This window comes from Myodes glareolus, chromosome 6 (genome assembly GCF_982192425.1).
Source record: "Myodes glareolus chromosome 6, mMyoGla1.1, whole genome shotgun sequence".
In the NCBI taxonomy this organism is placed as follows: domain Eukaryota; kingdom Metazoa; phylum Chordata; class Mammalia; order Rodentia; family Cricetidae; genus Myodes; species Myodes glareolus.
This window is the reverse complement of record NC_142031.1, coordinates 56678918-56693525: the sequence shown is the minus strand read 5'-3', so window position 1 is coordinate 56693525 and position 14608 is coordinate 56678918. Positions and strand designations below refer to the sequence as shown.

General features: G+C 42.3%; 1 protein-coding gene across 1 annotated transcript in view; it reads left to right on the top strand.

Annotated features, from left to right (window-relative positions):
• Nucleotides 1-12121: 12121 nt before the first annotated feature.
• Nucleotides 12122-14608, top strand: part of Adam17 (ADAM metallopeptidase domain 17) — a 48732-nt gene continuing 46245 nt past the window's right edge. Inside the window, exon 1 of the mRNA XM_048439780.3 lies at nt 12122-12416. Within this exon, the coding sequence (XP_048295737.1) occupies nt 12320-12416 (97 nt within the window). The 5' untranslated portion in view covers nt 12122-12319. The remainder of the gene's footprint in view (nt 12417-14608) is intronic.

Below are 14608 nucleotides of genomic sequence, written 5' to 3'. Positions count from 1 at the left end.
AGCAGGCTAGATGTGGGAAACTCAACATTTATTAGTGTCCTGGGCTGCTGTAAAACAGACTTTCACAGTTCATTTATACTAGTGCTGCTTTGTTTTTCTTTCTAATTTCTGGGTATGAGTGTTCTGTTTTTGTGTATGTCTGAGCACCATGTATGCCTGGTGCCCAGTAGAGGGCATCAGATCCTCTGGAACTGGAATTAGAGTTGTGAACTGCCATGCGGGTGTGTTGGGAACCTGGCTCTTTCAAGAACTCTGAGTCCTCTCTCCAGACCCTAATTTCTTAGTTTTGTGGAGCCAATCAATTCAAGTCAGGACTTCGTCACTTTAGACCTTAAGTAATTTCAACCAAGCTCCTTTCCATTTATTCTCTTCATGTATACTCTTAGGTTTAGTTTCTCATGTGGTCCAGTTACTCAGAGCCACCAAGGGAACAGGCATTTGAGCAGGGGGAGAACCTCCACAGCTCCACATTTGTATATTTGATGCATGATCCTCTTGCACCTGTCCAGAGCAGCCACTGCAGGTGATGTGTAAGGGGAGGTAATACCAAGTTAAAAAGTTTTAGAAATGGATCTTCTTGAAATAATGTTGTGGCTCATTTCTCAATGATTTTTCCAACTTTTGAAGAGAAGTGACTGCAGCTATAGTGGGTCTGGTTTGCTGGCCCATTAAAAAATCTCCAGGCTGGGGGATGTAGCGCCACGGGCAGAGTGCCTGCCTAGCATGCATGAAGCTCTGGTTCGACCCCCCACATCACATAAATGGGACACTGTATACACATCACCTGTAATCTTACCACTCAGAAGGCAAAGGCTAGCACACATGAAACCCTGTCTCAAAATAATTTTCCAAAGAATAGTGTGTTCATCATTCAGGCTCCTTGAACAGTTTGTACCATGTTTGCTTTCTAGTTTTCTTTCTAAAAGGATGTTATGGTTATGTATGAATTGCTTGAATTAAGACCTTGGAAATGAGTTCTTGGTACATGAACTTTGTATAATCATATGTAAAAGTAGTATCTCTGAGACTTGGGAATTAATATTTCTTGAAGGGCTAGCTTAACCAACTTTATTCAGCAGCAAAAATAAAAGGCATCCAAATTCAGGAATAATTAGCATCTTCAAAATAGTATAGGCTCTGTGGCAGGTAGGGTAAGAGGTGGCTCATTGGTAGATACTTGCTGTCAAGCCTGATAAGTTTGATTCTCATGACTCACATGGTGGAAGGAGAGAATCCACTCCTCCCAAGTTATTCTCTGTAGGGAGCAAGTAAAATCCATGTCAAGGATTTATAATGCTTTAGCCTCATTTGAGTGACAGAATCTTCCTGAGGTTTGAGTGCAGATTTTGACTGCAGAAATTGTCCACTGCAACCCCCACTACCCACCATGCACATGTTCACAGCACCTTGACAGAAGTTGTTCCCACAAATGAGCTAAGCCTGCCTCCCTGCTCAGTTGTATGTCATAAATACACTGCGTGCCTGTAGTGCTCTGGCTGCCCCATCAGAAAGCCCAGACCACTCAACACTAGCTTTTTAGGGTCTGTCATCTGTAGTGATAGTTTATGTTTTAATAAATAATGCCTGAATATCAGAAGGGCAAAGCTAAGTCACTAGAGTTCAGCAGTTGTGAACACCTTTAATCCCAGGATTTGGGAGACAGGCAGATGGATCTATCAGTTCAAGGCCACCCTGGGCTACTTGAGCTTAACGCAGAAACAAATTCCGATAGTGGTGGCTCACACCTTTAATCCCAGTACTAGGGAGTCTCACATGTCTTTAATTCCAGCACTAGAGGGAATATAAAATGAGAGGTTTAGTCTGCAGTGGCCCAGCCTTGGTAGAAGTAAGACTTCGAGTAGCTGGCTGCTTTACTTTTCTGGCTTTCAGGTTGACCCTCAATATCTGTCTGGGTTTTTATTATTGGTGCTACAGTCATTTCATTCCCTTACCGTCCCTTAGGTCAGTCCCTGAAGCCACGCAGGGCTCTGCAGTTCTCTTCCGCATGCATGCACTGTGTATGCACACAAATGGTATACCAGCTATTTCGCTAGGTTTTACCCTGGAGATTGGTTCTCCTGTTATCCAGGATGGCCTCAAACTCCCCTTGTCACCAAGCATGACCTTGATCTTCCTGCTTTCCCTTCCCAAATGCTGGAACTATAGGCTTTTGTCACCAGGCATGCACCATTCACGGGCAAGGGTCTTGGGATTAAAAAACACAGACACATGGGTCACACTTGAAAAAAGAATGCCAATTTTATTGTGTTCCAAAGTAGTTTATATAGTGCTTTCCTTGACTAATAGCCACACCCTAGCTCTTGGGATATTTCAGCTGCAAACCCACCTGAAACCACTTCCTTGTTATCAGGAACTCATAAGGGTCTCATGTTCAGAGCAGCTGCAAGCATAGGAAAACAAGTTGTTTACTCTGGCAGGCAAGGTGTCATAGAATGTTCAGGATCTGAGGGTCTGCAGTCCTCAACAATGGCTCTTAAACTCAGGGCTTCATGTATGCTAGGCAAGCACCAAGCTATATCTTCAGCTCTCCTTCTGGGGGTAAATAACACTGCAGAAGCAAGGATGTGGTATCTGACAAGCACAAATACTTAAACTGACTTGCAATCTATTCCTGAATAATTCATTTCATAGAGTAGAATCAGTAAATTTCAAGCAATCTTTTACTTGTCCTCATTTTTTTTTTTTTGAGTCAGGGTTTTTCTGTGTAGCCCTGGCTGCCTTGAACTCAGGGATCCTCCTTTTTCTGCCTCTCGACTGCTGGGAAGAAAAGCCCTCAGGAAGAAAAACCCTCACGGTTAAGAGGCTCCTTCAATAAATCTTTAGGCTATTTCAGATGTTAAGATGAACCCACAACACAACATGGTAATTGCTGTATAGCAAATTGTTCCTAAGTAGGATAATAAAACAGTAAATCTTTTTAAAATTTATTTTTAGGGGTGTCTTATCTGCACTGTGTGTGTGCACCACGCGCATGCATGGTGTCTGGTGGTGAGAAGGTGGAACAGAAGTTACAGACTATCGGCGAATCAATCCCACACCAGTTATGTTTTAAGGGGTTATTTATTTTGGGGGGTAAAACTTACATACACCATAAACCGTCAGGAAGGGAGCCTAGTCACAGGAGCCGGGAGCAGGAGCCAGGAGCAAGCACCGGAACCAAGAGCCGGAACCAAGAGGGCCTATTCCAGATATGTTTCTCTTTTTAAAAGAGAAATATACCACGCCCCAATGGGCTGGTATTTTAGCAGCTATTGGCTGACGGAGCGGAAGTCGCTCCCCGCTGTACTGTGGGCTCGTATTTTAGCGACTATTGGTTGAGGCAGCGGAAGTTACTCCCACAACACCTCCCCCTTTTGTTTAAGTAAGAGAGTTCTAAGCCTACTACGAAATTATATACAGTAAGTACAAACCTACACAATTATATACAATAAATACAAATATCCTATTCTAATTAGCTTAAGTCTTGTATAAGAAATAACTTGGCCACGTCATGAAAAGAAAGTAACTACGTTTATATAATCTTCAATCCCATCAAAGATCTGAGAAGGGAAATAATGTTACCTGAGTAATTAGGAAGTGTAATCAAACTTCTAGAACATGTAACAAATCACATAGACAATTGGCTACCTGGGCAAACACCCAAAATCACGTTTGCAGTGTTGAAGCAACCAACTTTGGCTAAGGCCTAACGTAACTGACATACCATTTTTAAAGGCAAGGAACTTTTTAAAACTATCTTATCCTGTCTTGGCAGGATATGACAGTCCTGTTTTATCCATTTACGGATACTCTGTAACTCTGTCAGTAGTTGAGGTATGGGCATTTCTTTACCCAAAGGCCAGTTCTGCCAAGAAGAAAGGCTCCAGGTGGAGTGTCTTTGGTGTTCAACATTCTCTCGGGAATAGATCAGTGTTGCCAGGAGCGATTGTATCTCCCTACCACAGAACTCTGAGTTAGATTAAAGGCCATTTTCTACAGCTCTTTGAAGAGGTTGAAGATTATCTAGCTATACTGAATATAATGTCTATGTATCTAAAGAACCTGATTAGTCTAATTATAAATGACAAACTTAGATGACTATTGATCTATATTATTCTCAATATCTATCTAACTTAAAGACTGAAATAGTAAACAACTGTGCAATAAATGGGGACAATATGACCTCCAAGTATAAACAATGTGCAAGTATACATTGCAATATGGTAAATATATATATCAATACATAAACAATATATAAGTATCTTAATCAGAGGTAGAAGTGTACAATGCAATATGGTAAAATATACATATATCAATACAATATATATATGTCAATACATAAAAATGTTTTAAACAGAGGTAGAAGCATGCATGCCTAAAATAGTCAACATAATTTAAGTTTGTATCAATATATAAGAATCAATACCAATATATTTGTCTAAAAACAATAACTCACAAGTACAAAGCTATTATCCCATAATCCAGTGAGCTCTTTGACTCACGTTGCAAGGAGAAATTTAAAAATCCGTGCCGAACAGGGCAAAGTAAGCCGGCAGAGACTGTCCGGACTTGTGTATCCTGGGAGGCCGAGCTGGGGGTGGGGGGGTGGGGCGGTTCTTAAACCAAACGTTGGGCGTCAATTATCGGCGAATCAATCCCACACCAGTTATGTTTTAAGGGGTTATTTATTTTGGGGGGTAAAACTTACATACACCATAAACCGTCAGGAAGGGAGCCTAGTCGCAGGAGCCGGGAGCAGGAGCCAGGAGCAAGCACCGGAACCAAGAGCCGGAACCAAGAGGGCCTATTCCGGATATGTTTCTCTTTTTAGAAGAGAAATATACCACGCCCCAGTGGGCTGGTATTTTAGCAGCTATTGGCTGACGGAGCGGAAGTCGCTCCCCGCTGTACTGTGGGCTCGTATTTTAGCGACTATTGGTTGAGGCAGCGGAAGTTACTCCCACAACAACAGACGGTTGTGAGCCACCAGGTGGGTGTTCTTTCCTACGAAGCATCTCTCCAGCCCAGTAAACATTTCTGATCTTGTTTCTGAGGATCAGGCGGGGCTGCAATGATCTCAAAAATTTTCTGCAGGGGCTGGAGAGATGGCTCAGAGGTTAAGAGAGCATTGCCTGCTCTTCCAAAGGTCCTGAGTTCAATTCCCAGCAACCACCTGTTGGCTCACAACCATCTGTAATGGGGTCTGGTGCCCTCTTCTAGCCTGCAGGCATACACACAGACAGAATATTGTATATATAATAAAAAAATAAATATTTAAAAAAAAGTTTGCTGCAGCTGTAGAATTCTGTAGACTTGAGGCCTTTGGCTGGTGGCCTGTGTTCCTATCCATCCCTCTGTGTGTTTTCTGTGTGCTCTCAGAGCGTGAATACTTGCTTTTCTTAGTGGCACACACCTGTAGTACCAGGATACCAGTGAGGCTGAGACAGGAAGATATTAGTTCTGAGACCACTCCAAAAGACTGTCTAAGATTGTTAAAGCAACAGTAACAATAAAGACGGGAGAATATGAGATGGAAGAATATGTAAAAACCTAATTTTGGAAGTGACTTGCTGTTATTTCTACTGCATGTGTGTTGTAAGTCACACCAAGAGTGGAGGGAGGGGACCACTGGAGAGTGTGGTGGAGGATCCAGCAGTGCTGTGAAAATTGGAGCTATTTCCTTTACTAGTAAGCAGAAAAAGGATGACCTGACAGTTAAGTGTACATACATTTATGATGGAAATTCCAAATGTGGCAACCAATTAATATTTATAATGAAAATGTTACCTAGTGGGAACATATTTCTAAAAAGTTCTTTTGAGAGTAAAAGAATAAAAGCTTGAAACCAAGTGTGGTGGCTCATGTCCTTATCATCCCAGCACTTGTGAGGCTGAGGGAGGAACATGCCTGGGCAGGGTTACAAAATAAGCCTATTCCAGACAGGACTCCAAACCACCTTTCCTTCCCGCTAAAACCAAAACAAATCCCACAATAAACCCTTCAAAACCAGATATGGACTGTCAGTTTTTCGACTTTAAGTTTCTCCACACAGCTCTGGCTGTTATTTTATGAGGCCATGTTTCTCTGTAGCTTTGGAGCCTGTCCTGGACCTCACACTGTAGACCGGGCTGGCCTCAAACTCTCAGAGATCTTCCTGTCTCCGCCTCCTGAGTGCTGAGATTAAACACTTGTGCTGCCGCAGCCCCGCCTGACTGTTGTTTTATTTCCGCTTCCTAGCACTGGGATGGCAGGCACAGCCCAGTATACCAAGCTGTACGTGCCAGGACCGCTATGCTGACTTAGCCTGAAAGCTTGGGGGATAAAGTAGATCAGGAGTTTTTAAAGAACCAGCAGAGTGGTTCTCAGCCTATATGGGTGGTGACCCCTTTGCGGGTCACATATTAGATATTCTGCGTATCAGATATTCACGTTACTGATCATGATAGTAACAAAATTACAGTTATGAAGTAGCCACGAAATGTTTTGGTTGGGGGTCACCACAACATGAGGAACTGTATTAAAAGGTCACAACATAGGAAGGCTGAGAACCACCAAACTAGCATTCACTAAATATAGCTCATTGCCTTTTCTGAGCAGGGCATTGCAGGGGTGCTGCGGGAGTACCTTCCGCTGCTTCAGCCAATAGTCGCTGAAGCACGAGCCCACAGTGCTGTGGGAGCGCCTTCACAGTGCCTACTTATAATAACTCTCAGCCTGCAAGGAGGTACCAGTGAACCGTCCTCCCACAGGGAATGTTAAACTCTCCCACCCTATGCCAATATTTTGTAAGCCAACCATTGAAAATTATACGCAAACAATTTCCTAAGTCCATAATATACCACTATATGGATGATATCCTGATATCTGATCAAAACAAAGACACCTTAGAAAGGCTGTTTGAAGAAGTAAAAATAGTATTACCTAAATGGGGATTGCAAATTGCTCCTGAAAAAATTCAGAGAGGAGATTCTGTTAATTATTTAGGTTATAAAATAGGTTTACAAAGAATTAAGACTCAAAAGGCACAAATCAGGAGAGACTGGTTACAAACTCTTAATGACTTTCAAAGATTATTAGGAGACATCTCCAGCCTACGACTGGCTGTTGGGATAACACCTGATCTAATAATTTATTTAAACAAGACCTTGGATGGTGATAAAGACTTAAACAGTCCCAGAGAATTAACAGACAAAGCAGAAAAAGAACTGACAATGGTTGAGGAAATATTAGAGGAGGCTCATGTGGACAGGGTAAATCCAAAGCTTAGTTGTATTCTCGTCATATTGCCTTCCAGAATTTCTCCTACAGGAATCTTGATACAAAGAGATGATATTATCTTGGAATGGATCTTTTTACCACACAAACCAAGTAAAAAATTAAAAACTTATGTGGAAAAAGTCTCTGAATTGATTATAAAAGGAAAATCGAGACTTCGTCAATTAGCAGAAATTACAGTGCCTTTCACTGCTGATGAGATAAAAAAGTTGTGGGAAGACAATGAACCATGGCAAAGAGCTTGTGCTAATTTTTTGGGATAAATCAATAACAATTACCCACAAAGCAAGAGACTTAACTTTATAAAGAGAACTTCTTGGATCCTTCCTCGAATTGTCCGTGATGCTCCAATAACCAGAGCCTGTACATTTTATACTGACGCTAATAAATCAGGGAAAGCAGGTTACAAATCAGAAGAATTAAGTAAAGTGGAACAAAGTCCTTATGATTCTGTCCAGAAGGCAGAATTATATGCCATCCTTATGGTGCTTAGGGATTTTAAAGAACCTCTTAATATAATTACTGACTCACAATATGCAGAAAGAGTTATTTTGAATATTGAAACTGCTGAATTTATACCTGATGATATAGAACTGACCTCTTTGTTTATCCAGGTACAAGACATGATCAGGAACAGGCTCTGCCTTATGTATATAACACATATCTGATCCCATACGGGTCTGCCAGGTCCTCTAGCACAAGGTAATGCAGATATTGATCAATTATTGATTGGTAGTGTACTGCAGGCATCTGAATTTCATAAAAAAAACATCATGTCAATAGCAAAGGCTTGAAAAAAGAGTTTTCTAATACATGGCAACAAGCTAAGGAGATTGTAAAGAAATGCCCTTCTTGCTTTTTTTATAACCAAACACCATTGCCTGCAGGGACTAATTCAAAGGGTATTAAAAGGAATGAAATTTGACAGATGGATGTGTTCCACTTTGCAGAATTTGGAAAATTAAAATATGTACATCACACCATTGACACTTATTCAGGCTTTCAGTGGGCAACTGCTTTAAACTCAGAAAAAGCTGACTCAGTAATCACACATTTATTAGAAGTTATGGCTATTATGGGTATACCTGCACAAATAAAAACAGATAATGGTCCAGCTTATGTATCTAGGAAAATGAAACGATTTTTTGCTTATTATAATATTAAGCATGTTACAGGTATACCATACAATACTACAGGTCAAGCAGTCATAGAAAGATCAAATTGAACTATAAAGGATATGTTAAATAAACAGAAAGGGGTGGAAAGTGGCCCCAGAAATAGATTACATAATGCCTTATTAACCTTGAATTTTCTTAACGCTAATGAGAAGGGAACAACAGCGGCAGAAAGACATTGGATAATGGAAAAGTCTGCTGAACTAAATCAACTGGTTTATATCAAGGATGTGCTGACCTCTCAATGGAAGCCAGGAGATGTGCTACGTTGGGGAAGGGGTTTTGCTCTTGTTTTCACAGGAGAAGAAAAATTGTGGATACCATCAAAATTAATAAAGGTTAGATTTGAAGAGAAGAAACCTCTTGGAAAGGAGAAATGACAGCATCTACGATGATGATAACCATACAGGTGGTAAGAAAAACATAGAATGGGGGCAGGGTTCTGTTCTTGTCTCCACAGGAAAACACTCGTCTTTGAAAAATTCAAGGGACCCTGGATGTTTGAATACTGACAGATGGAAAAATAACTACCCAATATGGATTATCAAGAAAACTGAATAGGTTCTGTGAGTATGAAGCTTTGGAATATACTAAACCATATTTCTGAATTTATAGAGCTGGTTTTTGAGTTGGACTCTTGGCTCAGTCCCTCTCTAATTCCAAGCCTGTTAGGAGAAAAACCCAGAGTTTCTGGAGTTTCTGTCTTATGTCAAGAGCCATGATATGAGACAGAAAGAAATGAGTTTAGAAAACATCTTTGCTTTTCTTCATATCTATCATACTTTTCATTGAATATGTCTGTCATACCTTTCATTGAATATATGTTTGTATATGTCTATATAATTAACGTTTAAGTTTTTCACAATGAACAATGAGTTTTTCGTGCACTGACTTTTGAAGTTTCCAGGAAGAAGATGGGACCCCCATAACAACAACTCCACTTGGTTGATATGATGTCATGATGCGGATAGTGCTACTACAAGTCCTGTTTCGGGTATCAGCTGCACAGATGATTTCAAATTGGTTAGCTGAAATGGTGTGCATCTTGTACAACATTCTGACCAGACCTCCACAAAATACTCAGAGACTGTTTGCAATTTTAAAAGCCATTGATCTCGAAATTTAACCATCATTTTACTTTCACAGGATCCTCCAGAAAGAACCTCACCCCCATGACAGCTGGAAGTAATTCTAGAGGACGATGTCCCCTCTCTCAGCAAAGTTTGTCCTCAGATTTAGGAACAATATTTAGGGATTGATTATAATTAGTATACGGTTGAGAGTTGGGAAAGGAATTTTATAAGCTCAGGGATCTTTTGAAAAAAAAAGGGATAATTGGATAGATAATAATGGTATTTGTGAGTTATTGTTTATAGATAATCACATAGGCATATATTGAATATTGTATGTATGCATGCTTCTACCTGTTTAAAACATTTTTTATGCATTGATATATATATAGTATTGATGTATGTATACCATACCATATTGCAGTGTACATTTCTACCTCTGATTAAGATACTCATATATTGTTTATGTATTGATATTTATTGTTTACATTTGCAGGTCATTGTCCTCATTTATTGCACAGTTGTTTATTCTCTTAGTCTTTAAGTTAGATACATGTTAAGAATTGTAGATCAATAGTCATCTATGTCTGTCATATTTATGGTTAGACTAATCAGGTTCTTTAGATACATAGAGATTATATATAAATAGTCTTCAACCTCTTCGAAGAGCTGTAGAAAATGGCATTTAATTTAATCTTAAGAGTTCTGTGTAGTGAGACACAATCACTCCTGGCAACACTGACCTATTCCCGAGAGGTTGTTGAGCACCAAAGACACTCCACTTAGAGCTTGTCTTCTTGACAAAACTGGCCTCTGGGTAAGGAACTGCCCATACCTCAACTACTGACAAATACACGGTATCCGGAAATGGATAAACAGAACTGTCAAATCTTGCCAAGACAGGGTAAGATGGTTTTGAAAAATCTCTTGCCTGTTAAAATCCGGAAATGGATAAAATCTGGAAATGGATAAACAGAACTGTTAAATCTTGCCAAGACAGGGTAAGATGATTTTGAAAAATCTCTTGCCTGTTAAAAATAATCTGTCAGTTATTCTAGGCCTTAGTCAAAGTTGGTTGCGTCAACGCTGCAAACAGGTCTTTGGTGATTGCCCAGGTAGCCAGTTGTCTCTGTGATTTGTTGCATGATTTGGAAGTTCTTTGATTGCACTTCCTAATTACTCAGGTAACATTATTTCCCTTCTTGGATCTTCTATGGGGTTGAAGACTAGATAAATGTAGCTACTTTTCTTTCATGACTTGGCCAAGTTATTTATTATACAAGACTTTAGCTAGTTAGAATAGGGTATTTGTACTTATTGTATATAATTTTGTAGGTTTGTACTTACTGTATATAATTTCGTAGTAGCTTAGAACTCTCTTACTTAAACAAAAGGGGGAGGTGCTGCGGGAGTACTTTCTGCTGTTTCAGCCAATAGTCACTGAAGCATGAGCCCACAGTGCTGCAGGAGCAGCGTCCGCTCTGTCAGCCAATAGCCGCTGAAATACCAGCCCACTGGGGCGTGGTATATTTCTCTTTAAAATAAGAGCAGCAAGCCTCAGCTCGGTTCTCTTGGTTCCGGTGGCTCCTGTTCCCAGCTCCTGCTCCAGCGACTAGGCTTCCTTTCTGACGGTTTATGGTGTATGTAAGTTTTACCCCCCAAAATAAATACCCCTTTAAAACATAACTGGTGTGGGATTGATTCACCATTACAGGGGACACAAAAATATAATCCAGTGTACTAAAGTACAAACTTGAGGATATGGAGCCTGAATACTCAAAAGGAGTACTCTAAGACTTCTATTAAAAAAAAAAAAACTATACACATCTAATCTATGGGGTGAACTTTTGCTTTTTGCTTTTGATTTGAAGTATGCCATGAATATGTATGTCTAGGTGAAAGCCTTTCATATCTAGGATGTAGGGGTTAGAGTTAGCTAACATGCCAAAAATCGTACAAACTCAGTAATTCTTGAAAATTACGCAAGACTTTAACTGGGACATTCCACAACGAACACATTTATCACAGTTCATCTTTTTCTGAAGGACAACTTGAAATCTTACCAGGACGCTAATAATACTCAGTATTACAAACAGCACACGGCACAGTGCTTAAAGAAAAAAAAGTTGCAAAAACACAACTACTCCAAACTCGATGGATCGAGCAGGGAAGCCACATGAGTTAGGGGAGAGAAAACGTGACAATTGAGGCCTGCGCTCCGGCAGCAAGTCGCTGAACGGCACAGCCGACCCGCCAGGGCCCTGTGGCGGGCTGCACGCCTCCATCCTGTCTCCAGCGCCTGCGACATTCTAATCAGAACGAAGGCGGCCGCACGCGCCTGACGGCCTGCCCATCGGCTCCCACCTTCCTTCCCCGCGGTCACCCGGGGACAGAGACGAGACCGGGCTGGGTCGAGTCAGGACTGCGGGAGCCGAGGGGCACGATGGCGCCAGTCAGTCCCCAGAGGGGCCAGGAAGGCACAGAGCCGACAAGATGGCGGCTAGCCCGCGCCGGGGCGGGGCGAGCCACGCCTCCCAGAATGCTCTGCGGTACCCCTCTTCCGGCTGTGGGTAGCCCGGGGGTCTGCGGCTGCGGCCGGAAGCGGGCTGGAGCTGCTCTCAGCGAGCGCCGCCTGCACTTCCGGGGCCTGGAGCTTCGCTCTAGTTCTTCCCTGTAGGCGGCGCGGGAGGGAAAAGTTTGCGGGGCAGTGCTGGGAGGATCACCTCCTCCTCCCAATGTGAGCAGTTTCCCCGAACACTCTTCAGGAGCAGGTTACCCAGAGAGGTGGCGGACGGGAACATGAGGCAGCGTCTCCTCTTCCTGACCACTTTGGTGCCTCTCGTCCTGGCGCCCCGACCTCCTGCGGACCCGGGCTCTGGCTCCCACCCGCGACTTGGTAAGAGTCGGGGGAGCAAACTTGAAGGCTGGCCCCAGAGGGCTCGGAGGGACGGGGACGCTGGGGACAGGGTATGGGGCGCTAGTGGCGCGTCCCCAAGGTCCCAGTGTGGGAAGGGGGTGTGGCTCTCGGCGGTCAGCGAGAGGAAAGACACTGGCTTGCCTCTGAGCGAGGAAGGACGTCCTGGACAGGGTCTCAGGGACCGAGGGCCGGAGAGGGGTCAGGTCTCCTCGTTTTGTATTTCTGGAATGTGTTTAGAGGAGAGGTGCAGGCATGGGGCTGGTTCGCGCGTGGAGGGTGAGAGGTCGAGGTCTTTTGCTTGCTAATAAGTGATTCTGAGGGGTTAGGTGTGTCTGCCAAGAGCAAGACCCTGGAAAAAAGGACGAAACCAGAGCCCCACACCGACTTGCTGGCTCTCAGAGGCTAACTAGAATTTCTTCTGGAGGAGGCACTTAAGTAGTAATCTGGTTGGAAGGCGGCGACTGAAGTAGTTTCATTTGCCTTTTCAAACTGGGTCTGGAGTCTCGGAGTTCGAATTTCAGATCCCCCCCTTGACCACTTGCTTGTCGGAGAGGTGCTTGGTGGAGAGAGCGAGGGTAAAACTTCCCAATCCAACTCTGGATTGGCCACCATGCGTGCTTTCCTTGCAGCTTTGAGCAGATTCCCAGGACTGACCTGTTTAAATCGTTTTGAGCCTCGAAACCAGAAGTTTCCTACTTAGATTTTCTATAGAGGTCGGATTGAGAGGATGGACGTGCGTTAGAGGTGTCAAGTTTGGTGATAGGGAACTTACCAGTACTTTAGGACTCTAGCTTTCAAAACGTTGCCCTATGCAACAGTTCAGTCAACGGTAACAAAGTGTGAAAGAGTGCATTCCCCGTTGTGTGAAATTAAGGTCTTGTCGTTATAGTATTTTATTATGCAGATTGAAACCTTGTGGACTTCTTTATGTTTTGAGTCAGGGTCTCCCTGTGTAGCCCAGGTTGGTCTGGAACTTGCTGTGTAGACCAGGCTGGCCTCGAACTCAGAGACTGGTTGCTTCTGCCTCTCGAGTGCTGGGTTAAAGACCTTGCACCACCACTCCCATCCTTGTCAGTTTTTTCCCTTGTGTTTGTGTCTTATTCCCTGAACAGAGATTGTAATTGGCTGGCGCAGACCTTGAATGTATTTATTTTTTTTAATCCAAATAACTTTCTGGCGTGTGTTACTATTTTAAAATGAATTACAAGTGATAAGATGAAAGAAAGTCAAAGGAGCTAGCTAGAAAGTACTGAAATCTAAGTTAATAAAAGCGGAAGGAAAACTTTTCAGAATGGATAGCAGAGTATGAAAGGACACGCTCATTTTAAGGACGCTATTAAGAATAAACTTGTATTTGAGACAGTGAGATGATTTTTCACCATTCTTACACCGTTTGTTACCAGTCTCCTGTTCGCAGGTGCAAAGAAAAGCATGAATCAATCCTAGGGAGTCACAGTGTAGAGGAAAAACTACATTGTTCCAAGATCTATTCTCAGCAACACTTGCAGATCATAGGACTTTTAAATTCTTGTTTATTTTTATGATGGAGTCTCACTAGATAGCCCTGGCTGCCCTGGAACTTGCTATGCAGACCAGGCTGGCTCTGAACACAAGTCTGCCTCTGCCTTCAGAATGCTTGGGTTCGTTCCTTCCTTCCTTCCTTCCTTCCTTTCAAATTCTAATAGCAAAGTATAGCACATCTATGTCAGAAAAACAAAACAACAAAAACCAAAACCCATAGGTATAATCTCTTGATCTAAAATTTGAAGAACTCATATTGGGGCTGCTAGGAATTACGCCTGGTATTGAGATGCAAAGTAAGTGATATCCACCTTTGAAAGTTGATGACTTGGTGTAAGGAGACTCATTCAGGGACCTAAGCAGCACATTTAAAGCCACATGGAGTGCGTTAAGACGTGCTGGTGCAAAGTGTGTGTGTGTGTGTGTGTGATGTGCTGATAAACTCAAGGTAAATTTCAAAATGTTTCAGACACAAAAAATCTGTGACCTACTTCTTCCACCCACTCCATCCTCTTTTATTATTCAAAGTAATACAAAGAAGAAACAGTTTTGAAATCAAAGTGAGACTTATCCACCCCAGCTGCAACTTCACTATGATATCATGACCAAGCCCATGTGACTCATAACTTTCCTAAATTATGCAATTCATA